The following is a 14,267-nucleotide window of genomic DNA, read 5'->3' as shown; positions in this document are numbered from 1 at the left end:
TATTCACCTGTAAATTGAGGCTACCAGTAACACCTGTTTTGTAGGGTTATTTTGAGGATTAAATGAGTTGCTATAGGTAATGGGTTAGGAACCATTCTAAGACATATTTGCTCAATCAATGTAGGCAGGATAACGACGATAATGGAGGTGGTGGTGTTTGGCCATTAATGTCAAAGGGTGAGTATTTTTAGGCTTTGTTTTTAATCTGGTCATTCCATTTTATTAACCATTCTTACATCATTGCTTTCTGAAAATGTAAGAACCAAGTAATCTCTTAGAAATACTTTTTAAAATATTCACAGTAAGTGATTTTTAAAAGATAACTTTTTGAGAAACATAATTTGATTCCTTATATTAGTTGCATTATTATGCAAAGTTTATTTCCATGAGGATACTGAGTAGGTGTTCCTTCCCCAGGATCTGTGTAAAATACATATCATCTATGTGAAGCATTTCTATAATACTGCCCTTCATATGTGAATCTTCCTCACGTATTTTCTGGAGGAAAAGATTAATAAAATATTATGTTATGATAAAATCAAGTGGTGCCTGGGTGGCTCAGTTGGTTAAGCATCTGCCTTTGGCTCAGGGTCCTGGGACTGAGCCTCACATCAGGCTCCCTGCTCAGTGGGGAGTGTGCTTCTCCTCGCTCTGTGCTCTCACTCTCTCTCTCTCTCTCAAGTAAATAATAAAATCTTTAAAAAATAAAATAAAATTCTGGAAAATAACCTTGCAAGGAAATGCCTTCCATGCTGGGTAGTTCAGCTTTTATTTTATTTTAATTTTATTTTTTTAAGATTTTATTTATTTGTCAGAGAGAGAGAGCATGAGCAGAGGGAGAAGCAGGCTCCCCGCTGAGCAGGGAGCCCGATGCGGGGCTCGATCCCAGGACCCTGGGGTCATGACCTGAGCCGAAGGCAGACGCTTAACCGACTGAGCCGCCCAGGTGTCCCACTTTCCAGAATTTTAAAAGATTATTTCACGTAGAACTGATTTACCCTTCTACGTCCCTTTTCTTTACATGGTAAGTCCACAAATGACAGATTCAAAGTTTCTGTCAGGAAGAATTATTTTTAGGTCAGCCTTAAGAACAGAGAGGGAGAAGAGGAGTGAGTGAGAGAGAACAACAACAAAAAAACCCTTCAATTATAATCCACACCCTTAATTGATGACCTTTATAGTCATCTGGGCATAGAGGGAAAGTACAAAGAAAACTGAAACATAATCAGACTATGACCTAAGTCTGTCTTTTTGGTTTTTGTTATTGCTAAAGTAGTAATAATAAAAATACTATTCATAGTTTCCTAATAATCTAAATTTTTTGTTTTTTTTTCTTGGTCTTCTGTTCTTCTATCTGTTTTTCCCTTACCACTTAGGGGAAAAAGAATGAACCTCAGAAAGGTTCTTAAAGGAAGAGAGTGTATAAAAGCAGTAGATGAGATGTCTGAGAATTGTCTCATTTGTTTTTTAATGGGTCATGTGGATGATAGGTGTGTCCATGAATCAGGACCTTCAGTTCTGTATAAATGAGCTATCCGCTGGAGATTTCCAGCCTCTGGAAGTCCAGGAAGTTACAGGCTTAGGGAGTTGATTCTTTTGTTGGTGGTATCATTTAATTTAAATTCTCACACCAATCCATTTCTTCCAGAAAGCTTCAGTACAGGGTTAGTGGGATGAATAGTAAAGGCTCTCATAGGTCATAGGGATAATACCAGAAAATGACAAAAATAGAAGAAAGAGATAAAGAATACTTAAAAAAAAAAAAAAAAAAGCCAAGGTACTTGGCTTGGGGGAGTGCAGAGTTGAATCGAAGACCTAGAACAAGTGCCATAAAACTAAATCATTTAAATCAAGTAATAAAAGGAAAAAAGAAAATTGGTTGGTCTATATAGTATATTTTGATATGGTCTGTCATTGTCATTTGTCATGCTTATTTTTAGTTAGAAAGATGGTTGTAGAATATGACTTTGCTGCCTGGTGTGGTAACTATGGTCTCTGGTATTTAATATGTACAGCTTGACGCATGCGCTGTGAGTGTGTGTGTGTGTGTGTGTGTGTGTGTGTGTGTGTGTAGGGGGTGTGGGTGATTGTCAGGAGGCTTTCACAGAGACAGTTTTCTTTCTTGTGCTTTCTAGATTTTCACCTGATGGAAGGCTAATTGTGTCATGTAGTGAAGATAAAACTATTAAAATTTGGGATACCACCAATAAGCAGTGTGTTAATAACTTCTCAGATTCTGTAGGGTAAGTCCGTTCTCTTCGTGCATTTATACGGGTTAGTTTGCTAAGGAGACATTTCGTTATTAAAATTCAAATAAAGAGGGGCACCTGGGTTGCTCAGTCGTTAAGCGTCTGCCTTGGGCTCAGGTCATGATCCCAGGGTCCTGGGATCGAGCCCCGCATCGGGCTCCCTGCTCGGCGGGAGGCCTGCTTCTCCCTCTCCCACTCCCCCTGCTTGTGTTCCCTCTCTCGCTGTGTCTCTCTCTGTCAAATAAAAAAAAAAAAAAATCTTAAAAAAAAAAATTCAAATAAATAAATGAAGGGAAAGAAACCAGAATATTAGGCTATCTTATTCTTTCCTCCTAGGTTTGCAAATTTTGTGGATTTTAACCCTAATGGTACATGCATAGCATCGGCAGGTTCTGATCACACCGTGAAAATCTGGGATGTAAGAGTAAACAAGTTGCTTCAGCATTATCAAGGTAACAATTTCCATGACAACAAAATCCAGCTGATGCCAGGCCTCTTCCAGGAAACTCTTCAGCTGGCAGCCCATGCTTCTCAGTGTGGTTTGGCCCTCTTAAAGAGTCAGGGGGCTGCCTTTGAACTGACTGGAGGACAGTTAGTTCCATCAACAGCATGGTCTGAGCAGTGTCAGCGTGCAGGGGGAGGTGGGGGGACCTTAAAAATGATGCAGGGCTGTGAAAAAATAACTTGCTGTGAGCTGTTCACAGGTTGGCTCTCTGCATATTGTGAGAGGTCTGGGATAGAAATGGACCCTGAATTTGAAATCAGAAGGAGTTCTGTGAGCACAAGTAGGTGTTACAACTGGTGGAAAACAACATCCGACTGGGCCTGTGTATTGAAACTAGAAATGAATTGATTTCTTGGTTTGTACTGGATTTATATTAAATTCACATTTCCCTTTTAAAGTAAGTATAAAACTTACCATGGAGCAGACACTGTGCTAAATCCTTACAACAACCCTGGGAAGTATTATTATTATTATTGCTCTCATTTTAAAGATAAGGAAATTGAGGCATAAGGAGAGTAAGTAACTTGCTAAAATAATTGATAGAACTAGCTTAGGGTTTTCTGTTGACAAAGTACGTGGAAGAACAGCCGTCTGATGGCTGTGTCGTGCTGCCTCCTGTTGGAAAGATGATGTCCAGGAATACATTCTTGGGCAAGCTAGCAAGGCTATGCACTTCTGCAGATAGACCTCCACACTCTTCACCCCCGAGCCTCAAACCACTAATGGGTTATGAAATTTCGTTTAAGGCTAGGTTGTATGTGAGGCGGTGGCGATCCACTATTGGTTATATTATATTGGTAAGGTACCTGGAGAGTTCACAGTTAGGTGGTGAGCGAGCTCATCTTTCCATGACACACTTCCACTTTTAAAGCTATGCTGTCTCATTAGCTGGAAGTTGAAGCTGAATGATGGCAAGCTGCTTACTTGTTTTAGTGAACTATATGGAATTTTGGTGTTGTGGAGACATTGTCTTTAACTGATTGTTGTTTCCAACCTAATATTGCTAATAGGGGCAAAGAGACATCTTTAGAATTAAAATTTGTTCTCTGAACTTTTTGCTTTTATTTTCTATGAATCAGTTCACAGTGGTGGAGTTAATTGTGTATCCTTCCATCCTTCGGGCAACTACCTCATCACTGCTTCTTCAGATGGCACACTTAAGATTCTGGATCTCTTAGAAGGAAGGCTCATATATACACTTCAAGGACATACGGTATTAACACTAAGATTTGTGCTTTTTAAATAATATATATTTTAAAGTGTTGATCCATTTTATTATATATCTTTATTATCTTTCCAGGTGTAACACACATTACCGCTATCGCACACACAAAATATGTTTGCTTTCAGGGCTTTGTTTTTATCTTCTGGAAGCAACTCTTAGAAATATTACTTATTGTAATTCTTATCAAAATCACTGTGCATCTTTCAATGGCCATTAAATTAATCCTCCACTGCTGTCTTCTTCAGTATGTAGTGTAGGTTTGACTGGTCAGATGGCGATGGGTAAGCGTTTTCCTTACTTCTGATCTTTCCCCTCCTGTGGAGGCTGTGTCCCATAGCTCTGACACTGCGCCTCTCACCGTCTCATGCACTGCTTTTCATTAATCTGATTGGTGAGTTTAGAAGGAGAAAGTCAACAAGGAGAGCCCAGTGCCTTCTGTTAGGAGCCTGTCCTCAGTGTTTTTCTCTGATATTTCTTTTCTTTTTTTTTTTTTTTTAAAGATTTTATTTATTTATTTGAGACAGAGAGAATGAGAGAGAGAGAGCACATGAGAGGGGGGAGGGTCAGAGGGAGAAGCAGGCTCCCTGCCAAGCAGGGAGCCCGATGCGGGACTCGATCCAGGGACTCCAGGACCATGACCTGAGCCGAAGGCAGTCGCTTAACCAACTGAGCCACCCAGGCGCCCCTCTCTGATATTTCTTGTGGACATGCCTGCCCTTGTCCGGTCTTGCCTGTGACAGGGTACTCAAATGTGACTCATTCTGGGATTCAGTTCTTCAGCCCATTTGCGCACAGATAAAGCCACATTTTCTCTTTACAAGCCTTTATCAGTAAGAAAGATGACATTCCTATGCGTTAATTTTTAATTGATTTAGAACCCAATGAGGAAGAGGCTTGCTATTTATTGAGCCTGTTCAATCACACACACACACACACACACACACACCAGCATATAATGCACTAAATAAAAACTGTTTTTAAGTGTATAAACTATTCCTCCTTTCTGGGTAAATATTCAAACTTCTCTAAATTTTTTAGAATGCATCCTGCATCCTCTTTTTTTTTTTTTTTTTAAAGATGTACTAGGTACTTCCTTTTAACCAAGTGTGAGCTGTTTATCTCCAGAAATAGAATAGGCTTTGAGAAGGGGTTCTGTCTGCCTTCATATATCCTGCCTGGCTTCCTGCTTTGCTTTATCATTTGTTCTGCAGCTGTGTTAGAGCAAAGCAGAAATAGACACTAACCAGCTCAGATATATGTGTATCCACGGATTTAGGCTGAATAAACAACCAATAAAAGTGGTCAAGGATTAAAAAATCCATGGAATAATATAGAATAATAATAATAATAATACAGAATAATAGAAAAAATATAATATTTTAGGAGAAAAACAGTGTACACAAAGATGGAATTTTTCATGGTCTAGAGTAAAGATGTTTAAGGGGCTATAATAACCTAAGTCTGTGTGATGATCTACTTGAAAAATACAAAATGGTTTCCCCCCCAAAGTTTTCTTATACTGATCAAGGACATTAAGAACAAACAATATACTAATATTTTTGAGATGAGAAAGAATTATTCTTATCTTGACTGAAAAATTGACCTAGTGGCTATGCATCTGTGATTTGTCCAACTCCACAGTCATTGCTTAATTTCAGGTTCTCACTACCTCTCACCTCGATAATTGCAGTAATTTCTTAACTGGCTCCAACCATTAATTCTTGCTCCCATTCATCATTCTTACAATCGTGATCCCAGTGTTCCACAATCCCAACTCTCCACCTATCTGTGTCCTGCTGGCAAAACTCTCAGTGACTCACTATTGCCCACATGAAGGGAGAGCTCGGTAAAGCCCGTTGTGGTCAGGAAATGGCCTTTGTTCATATCACCTTACAGACTTGTCATTCAGTTTCTGCTAGTGATTTGTTGAATAAAGAGTCCAAAACCAGAAAATCTTAATAGACATTCTTATTCACTTGCACATGTACAAGCTTTTCTTTAAATGGGAAGAAAGTGTTATTTTCATATTTTTATTAGTATTGCTTTTTTTATCTAGTATCATTTATATGTGTTTTAATATCATGGGTTGGTTCCTTAATTATCTTTACTCTGCTTACATTAGTTGGCAGCGACTGGGTACGTTCCATCAGACTTATTGCATAAATTGTCTATGTAGATTAGGATGAAAAATTCATACAGTCTTTCTGGCCATGAGGAAACAATACGAAGTGCTTTTTTTTTTTTTTTTAATCTCTGTTTATTTCTTAGGGACCTGTCTTTACTGTTTCATTTTCAAAAGGTGGAGAGCTGTTTAGCTCAGGAGGTGCAGACGCGCAGGTTTGTAAATCTTTCAGCTCCTTTGATTTGGTGAGGGTAAAGGCTAAGATTCTTACAACCAGCTCGTTTGTAGATGTTAAGATGATTATCAGTGATTTTATATTTTGCTTTCATGCCAGGAAGTCTGCTGTCTCATAGCTGAAATAGTGCCAGTTCTGACACTTTCTGGAACTCAAACTCCAGTTATTTCTTGTGCTCATCTCGACACTTAATTATACTTGGAATTTACTGACTTCCTAGTGCTGGTGTGGCGCTTCCACCTGAACTCTTGCCTCACCTTTTATCTCTAGGTCTTGTTTTTCAAATGTTAAGCTCCTTGAGGATGGTAAATATAAATTGTTCATTTAGCAAATCTGCATTTTTGGGGAAATGACTGAAAGTCATTCATAGGCAAATGTATTGAATGAGGTGGACCATCAAGCCAAGAACATGCTTTTGAACTTTGAAAACATCAGAGAGGATTTTAAAGTAATAAGTTATTTTCTTAGTATGAATTTTAAATTGGACATGAAGGCCATTCAAAGTGCTATATCTCTCCCTCCCACCCTTAAAAAAGTAGTATTGGGAATTAGTAGCACTGTTGAAGTATACATCTAGCCTTCCTGACTATTTTGAGGCACAATTATGTAAACTGTTTTTTTTTTTTTAAATCAGTTCTGTTGCTTTTACGTGCAAGTCAGTTTTAAGTGCCAATATATTAATTTTTTATAGGTCTTATTATGGAGGACTAATTTTGATGACTTGAATTGTAAAGACATGATTAAAAGAAATCTCAAAAGGTTACATTTTGATGCATCACCACATCTTGTCGATATATACCCGAGGACACCACATCCCCACGAAGGGAAAATTGAGACTGTTGAAGTGAGTACTTTGCGCCTAGTCATCCCCCTGTTTGCAAGTGTACGTTTTGGGGCGATTGGTCAACTAGATGCTTGAAATCATACTTTATTATATAAAACCTAGTTATGTCTTAAAACCGCAGTACTTTGAGAAACAATTATTTTCACTAATACAATAACACTATAAATAATGATAGTGTATGATTCTGTTGAAGCTTCTCAGATTCGCTGCTTGAAGGCCTGGAAATAAAGCTTAAAAATTGTGTCAATGATAATAGGAAATGAGAAATCAAACCTAAGGCCTCCGGGTGACTGTGAAGCCTGAATTACTTCATATTCTTGATGTGTTTGGGGAGCATCTGTGATGGCTATCATGAGAACAGGGCTGAAAGGCAAGAGTGTTTATAACAGTTCCTGGAATAGGTATCTTAAAGCCTTTTTATGACCAAAAAAAAAAAATCTGTGGACAGTACAAAGAAGAGATTTAGGCATTAAACCTAATCATTGAGACCATTTTACTATTTGCCTACTTTGCCTACATATATTTTCAAATATATAATTATCTGTTTAGCTGTAGGTTTTTGTTGACAGATTCCCCTAGGTCCTATAGATTTAAATGTTCTACTCTTTGCAAAGGCAAAATTCATCTTTGTTGGATACTTGGCTGGTATTTGTTTCTTTCCATTTTGCGTGATTCTTCTTAAGCCCCTTTCTCTTCCAAGAGCTGATATTGGAAATCACTATTACCTATTTATCTGAATTGTTTTTTCGTCATCAACAGAGCCTTGCTTTGCCTTTAGAGTAGCTATTTTGAGTCCTTAACACTCCTGAGTGGCAGCTCAGTCACCCCACGCACTGTTTATGTGGTGGATCCACATTCCCTTCCACGGTCCCTGTGTCTCCACCGCAATCTGTTCTTTGATTTTGGTTTCTGTTAGTCACAGTGTGTGTGTGTGTGTGTGTACACATTTAAGGTTTTAAAACTTTTTTAAGTTTTTTGGATTATTTTCTAGATTTTGTTTAGCCTCGTTTGGGGATTTCTGTCCTAGTTTTTTCTTGGTGGTGTTTATTTTCAGTTCTTTGTTATAATTTTTATCCTGCCCATCTTCTAACCATCTTTCTAGTTCTTCTAAACAAAGTATTTACCATGTGCTTTACTACTTCTTTGTGCTGTTATTGTATCATCATGATTATTGTATCTTTTTTTTTATTTCTTTGAAAGAAATAATGTAACGTAATTTGTGGTTCATCACATTTTTGTTTCAGTTTCTACAATGATAGATGCATTTGTGGATTCCCTGTGATCACATGTGTTCACATAATGTATATGTGAAATATATTTTAATTTAAGTTCCGTTTTCTTGTTTTACCCCAGCTGGTTTTATTGACTCGTGGTGTTTTTTATTCTAGCATTTCTGGGGCTTGGGTGGGCTTGACCCTCAGTGTTGCTGCTGCCCTGTCACCCACTCGGCCACTTTCCAGGGTGGTGGGGGGTAGACTGCAGGCTGAGCCCAGGTCTCCTGGCTCCTAATTCAGTGATATTTCCATGACACCACACTACGCCTGCATTAGACTCCCAAGCCATTTTCTCTGTGATTTGCTGTCAGCCCCAGCCCACTTAAGAGTGCTGGACTTTCTTGAAAATGTCAACAAGTTGTCTGAGAAGCTCGGCTCTGACAGAACAGCCAGAAAGCAATAAAAGCAGCTGGGTTGCTTTGCTTGGCTGGGTCGAGATGACCTAGGCCATCCAAAGTCACTCTCAACCATAATTTTCACATGTACACTTGAAAAATCTATTAAAAACCAACCTTTCATCCTGGAATTAGAGTTCTGTTATCCTATACAGAATGTTGAGCATTGTGACTGAATTATGTTTGTGGCCTTAAGAATGGCAGCCTCTGTGTGCCCAGTTTAAATTATCTGTAAAGCACTCACGGTTGCTTCAATTAAGTACGCAGTATAACGTATATTTGTAAAACATCTTCAGATCATGTGATATAAAATGCCAGAGAAGTGATAGGATGCTGCATATGAACAATCAACTGTTTGTTTGTTTGTTTTTTTCTAGAAAACTCTTATACTAAAGCAAGGGTGTTAAGTTTTCTGGACAGAGGACAGCTTTAATATTACAAATAAATGTTAAGTATCAAATTTTTTTAAAGGCTTCAAGTTAATGTCCAAGGACCCCTCGTAGAACCAAAAGACTATTAGTTTGAAAATATCAACTAGAATGGAAGAGGATGAATCACTACTATGTCCGTTTATGATCAGTACATTTTACTTTGAACTACTAAATTTGGTGGGTTCATTTTTTTTTTTCAAAGGTTTAGGCAAGGTCAGTTTATACATACTTGGGAAATATTTGAAAATTAGAAAAAAACTTGGGCGCCTGGGTGGCTCAGTTGGTTAAGCGACTGCCTTCGGCTCAGGTCATGATCCTGGAGTCCCTGGATTGAGTCCCGCATCGGGCTCCCTGCTCGGCAGGGAGCCTGCTTCTCCCTCTGACCCTCCCCTCTCTCATGTGCTCTCTCTCTCTCATTCTCTCTGTCTCAAATAAATAAATAAAATCTTAAAAAAAAAAAAAATTAGAAAAAACTTTTTTTTTTGAGATCAGAATTCATGATTAACAGTATAAAAAGTATTATTAAAAGATGTAGAAAAAGGGGCGCCTGGGTGGCTCAGTCGTTAAGCGTCTGCCTTCGGCTCAGGTCATGATCCCAGGGTCCTGGGATCGAGCCCCGCATTGGGCTCCCTGCTCTGCGGGAAGCCTGCTTCTCCCTCTCCCACTCTCCCTGCTTGTGTTCCCTCTCTCGCTGTGTCTCTCTGTCAAATAAATAAATAAATCTTTAAAAAAAAAAGAAAAAAAGATGTAGAAAAAATGGCTCCCAAATGATCTAGTTAATTTCCCTCAGTTGCTCTTTTTGTAGTAACCATGAGTATTCCATTTCTGAGTTTGAAGCAACCTAGTATTCCTTTGGTTTATATTTTTGTGTATTTTCTGTGAGGCTCATTTGAGTGGCATAATCTCAGTCTTCTGGGTGAAATCGTTTGGCCTTTTGTGAAAGCCACCTATTTGCCAGCTTAGGTGCTTTGCTTGTTTGAAGGTGGAGTCTTAGACCTTGGGTTCCAACTGAGAAAATAAGTAAATTACTAATTCTTACATGGATAGAGAGGGCGATAGCAGCTTGCTTTTAGAATAAATGAAAGAAGGCCACATGAAAGAAGGCACGCAACATACAGTCCCAGCACCAGCGGCGTGAGCTGTGTCCTTTCCGCTGATCAAACTGCAGGATCCTTTGTTGTAGCACTTCTGGTCTGCGCACGCCATCTTTTTTTTTTTTTAAATATGTATTTTTAAATTTTAAGTAATCTCTACATCCAACGTGGGGCTCGAACCTACAACCCCGAGATCAAGAGTTGCACGCTCTACTGACTAAGCCAGCCAGGTGCCCCCGAGGCACTCCATCTTAATTAAAAACAGAGAACAGCTTCTTTCTTTTTTTAGTGGGAAAGAAGCCCAATTTTAAAACAAGGTATCTTTTTTTTTTTTTTTAAGATTTTATTTATTTATTTGAAAGAGAGAGAGAGAGCACAAGCAGGGGGAGTGGCAGAGGGAGAAGCCGACTCCCCACTGAGCTGGAAGCCTGACACGGGGCTCAATTCTAGGACCCTGGGATCATGACCTAAGCTGAAGGCAGACACTTAACCATCTGAGCCACCCAGGCACCCCTAAAACAAGGTATCTTAGACCACATTTTGCTAGGGGACATCGTTAATTCATGCTGTCTTTATCTTCTTCAGACTGACATGAGCTGAACTGCAGAGTTCTGCCTCCAGTTCTTGAAGGGGAACTTAATGTGTGTGCAGTACCTTCCTCTTTTGCATATTTTAATGGGAAGACAATAAAGCCATCCTAAGGGTGACAAGCACCAAAACAGTTATTCTAGGAGAATTGCAGAATAGTGTAGGAAGGGATTATGGTTAGTTAAAAAGAATTTATTAAATAATTGTTCTGGTGGCTTTTAATCTTATAATAGCCATTTGAGATGAACTTAATCTATAAGTTCTTAATATTGCACAGGAAATTCTGTGTGATACTTAACAGGAAGGAAAAATCCCTTTAACTTAACCAAATATCTATATAATAATAATTTGTGACAGTCTGGCCATGATTCATTGTTGAAAAATGATCAATTTAAGTCTTCAGGTCTGAGATTGGGTTTTTATCTCAATCTTTTCTTAAAGTTGGAAACATAATTTTGGATAAAAAATGACCGCTTCTCTACAAATCTTGTATTTTATTTCTAGCCATGGCATATGTTTATATTATTTGGGCCTCAATAAATGTTCTCCAGAGATTACATAATAATAATATTAGTAATAATAACAGTATTAAATACATACAAAGTTATTCTAATTGGCTTACATAATTTGTCATTAAATCTTCCTTTAAAGCTCTGTGAAGTACTATTTTTATTCCTTGAGAAATTGAGGCACATGTAAGTTAAAACTTAAAGTTAGTAAGTGGCGGTGCTAGAATTTCAACCCAGGCTCTCTGGTTCCATTTTGTGCTTTTAACCATTTTGATGTAATGCTTCAAAATAATCAAAATTAAATGGTACTCTGATAACAGATAGTAAGTCTCTACGTGTTGGGCATTGTACTAGCTTTAGAGTATGCAACAAAGAACAAGATAGGCAGATTCCTTGCCCTTCCGAGTTTGTTAGTAGCAGTCCTTGTGCTCATGGACTCCTCAGTGTGGTGGGTACACAGGGCCTCAGAGTGGGGTGGTGCACATGAGGTTTCTCTCCTGCACAAACCCCTCAATGATATGTCCTGGTTCATTGATAGAGAGAACTCAGCCCCTCAAAAGACAGCCCACTCCATTTCCAGGTGAGTGTAGTTATGACACGGTTCTTCCCTTTAATAAGGACAGAGAGCTAGGAGGGACTGTTAATATTCCTAGAGGTTAGCTAGCAAAGAGCCTCACTGGAAGCATCACCCTCTCCACATATTTTCTTTTGGAGAAGACTGTAAGGTTTTCCTTAGTAAGAATGCCCTGCTCCATTTAATATATGTGGCAGCAACTTGTTAGTTACATCAAGAGTTTTCCAACTTTGAGAAGTTTACGGATTTCTCTGTGAGAGATGCTGTTTGCATGGGATTTAGATTTTTGAGCAGTTCAAATTTCAGATGGTAAAACCAGATTCTATTTTTCATAGGTAAATGATTTCATATCTACACTAGGTGGCAGTAGATAAAAGAGAATAAAATGTCTGCAAGCAATCTCTTTGGCTGGCTAGGCTAAGATGGAAGGAAAGTGATTCATGCTCAGTTTTCTTATCTTGGCCTCCCATGCGGACTCAGAGCTGATAGGAGGAGGCTGTGTTTTCTGCTGTCTGGAGCCAGAAAGAAACAGAGGTGCTGACAGGCTGCGCGGATAGGCCCTCATCCTCATCCTGTACCGCGCTAACCCCTTTTCTGGGGCGTGGGCATCCCGGGGCACACACCTCTAATACAAGTGGCTGGATAATTATAAAAGCCTCTTAACGTTTCCAGAACTCTAGCTTTACCTATCAAACATGATAAGTGTTTTTAAAATCATTCTGCTCCTCTTCCCACGGGCTCAGCCCTTATCAGCACGGTCCTGGACTGTTGCAGTGTTCTCACTGTTACCCGCCGTTTTTCTGGGTACTCCGCAGGCCTCTGTCAGATTCACCTTGCTAAAGCACATTGCAGGCTCCAACTTTTTTGTGCCTTCCCAAATTCCTTCACCCTTCCCAGTTTGCCCCTTGCCAACCTGTCTTATTACTACCCTGTGCAAAAGTATCATGTCAGCATTCTGCCTCTATGCTCAGGAATGCTCTTTACTTCATCTCTGTCTGGTTTTATTTTCTAAACCTTTTTTTCAAGGATCCATCTTAAGCCCTTCCTGTGTTTCCTCCGTGGAAAAGTTTTTCTAAGTGCCCAGTCAACAGTTTCTTTTTTGAGATTCTTGTATACTCTTTGCTGGTACCATTCATTTGATACAAAGTTCTCCTATCTTTGTTGCCCTTTGTTAACTAATTTGTATTCACAATCTTCAGTAAGTATTTGATGATGATGTGGATTTTTAAAAAATTTTTTTTCTTTGGTCTCCTTGAATTCTGAAGTAACCTCCTTCAGAAGTAATCACCAATCTAGTTAATTATTCCCTTGCTTTCCTTTTTTCATTTACTGTAATATATTTTAATCTATAATTAGATGTTATTTAGTTTTAGGTGGTTTTAAGCTTTATACAAATGAAATCATACTGTGTGTATTTCTTTATAAACTGCTTTTTCACTTAAAATTAAAATCCTGTGGGGCGCCTGGGTGGCTTAGTCGGTTAAGCGTCTGCCTTTTGCTCAGGTCATGATCTCAGGGTCCTGGGAGTGAGCCCCACATCAGGCTCTGCACTAAGCAGGGAGTCCACTTGAGATTCTCTCTCTCCCTCTGCCCCTCCCCCTGCTCATGTGTGCTTTCTCTCTCTCTCAAATAAATAAAATCCTTAAAAAAAATTTAAAATCCTGAGAGTCATACATTTAGATTCTAAATTTGTACAATCATATCTTGTACATAGTTGTATTTCATATATTTTCACTGCTGTATAGGATTCCAGTGAATGTACCACAGTGGTAATTACCACGACTTATGTGTCTTATGTGTCTTTTTTACTGTTGATATACATTAGGGGATTTTGGGTTGTGGCTTTTTTTCCCCACCATTATAAACAGTACCGCTATAAACAAGGCTGGCAACATTGAGTTTTTTCATTTTCAGAATCTAATAGGTGTCAAGTGACATTTTGCTTTAATCTGCTCTAATTACTAATGTTTCTGTAAATCTCTCCACATGCTGATCAACTGTTAGGTTTTCTCTTCCATAATTTTTTTTCTTGGGATCACTGTCTTTCACATTGATTTGTAGATATGTAAGAAAAACCTACTTTTCCAGTTTTAGACATAATCTATCTCCTTTTCCATGATCTGATTGTTAACTTTGTGGTGTCCATTGTTAAACAGGGATTCTTAATTTTGATGTCATCAGATGCATCAGGTTTTTAAAAATTCGGTGGTGTTGTTATTTTT

General features: G+C 38.6%; 1 protein-coding gene across 5 annotated transcripts in view; it reads left to right on the top strand.

Moving 5' to 3' along the window:
* Positions 1-14,267, top strand: part of POC1B (POC1 centriolar protein B) — a 92,669-nt gene that overhangs the window by 40,668 nt on the left and 37,734 nt on the right. For 4 of the 5 annotated variants that reach the window (XM_078076402.1, XM_078076400.1, XM_078076399.1 and 1 more), the window contains exons 5-10: positions 2,136-2,243; positions 2,586-2,701; positions 2,954-3,034; positions 3,834-3,967; positions 6,248-6,316; positions 7,028-7,180. In XM_078076402.1, the coding sequence (XP_077932528.1) occupies positions 2,136-2,243; positions 2,586-2,701; positions 2,954-3,034; positions 3,834-3,967; positions 6,248-6,316; positions 7,028-7,180 (661 nt within the window). The remainder of the gene's footprint in view (positions 1-2,135; positions 2,244-2,585; positions 2,702-2,953; positions 3,035-3,833; positions 3,968-6,247; positions 6,317-7,027; positions 7,181-14,267) is intronic. The other variant, XM_036097291.2, reaches the window with a different exon arrangement.

The sequence above is a fragment of the Halichoerus grypus genome, chromosome 6 (genome assembly GCF_964656455.1).
Source record: "Halichoerus grypus chromosome 6, mHalGry1.hap1.1, whole genome shotgun sequence".
Lineage (NCBI taxonomy): Eukaryota > Metazoa > Chordata > Mammalia > Carnivora > Phocidae > Halichoerus > Halichoerus grypus.
This window is presented reverse-complemented; position numbering and strand designations above follow the sequence as displayed.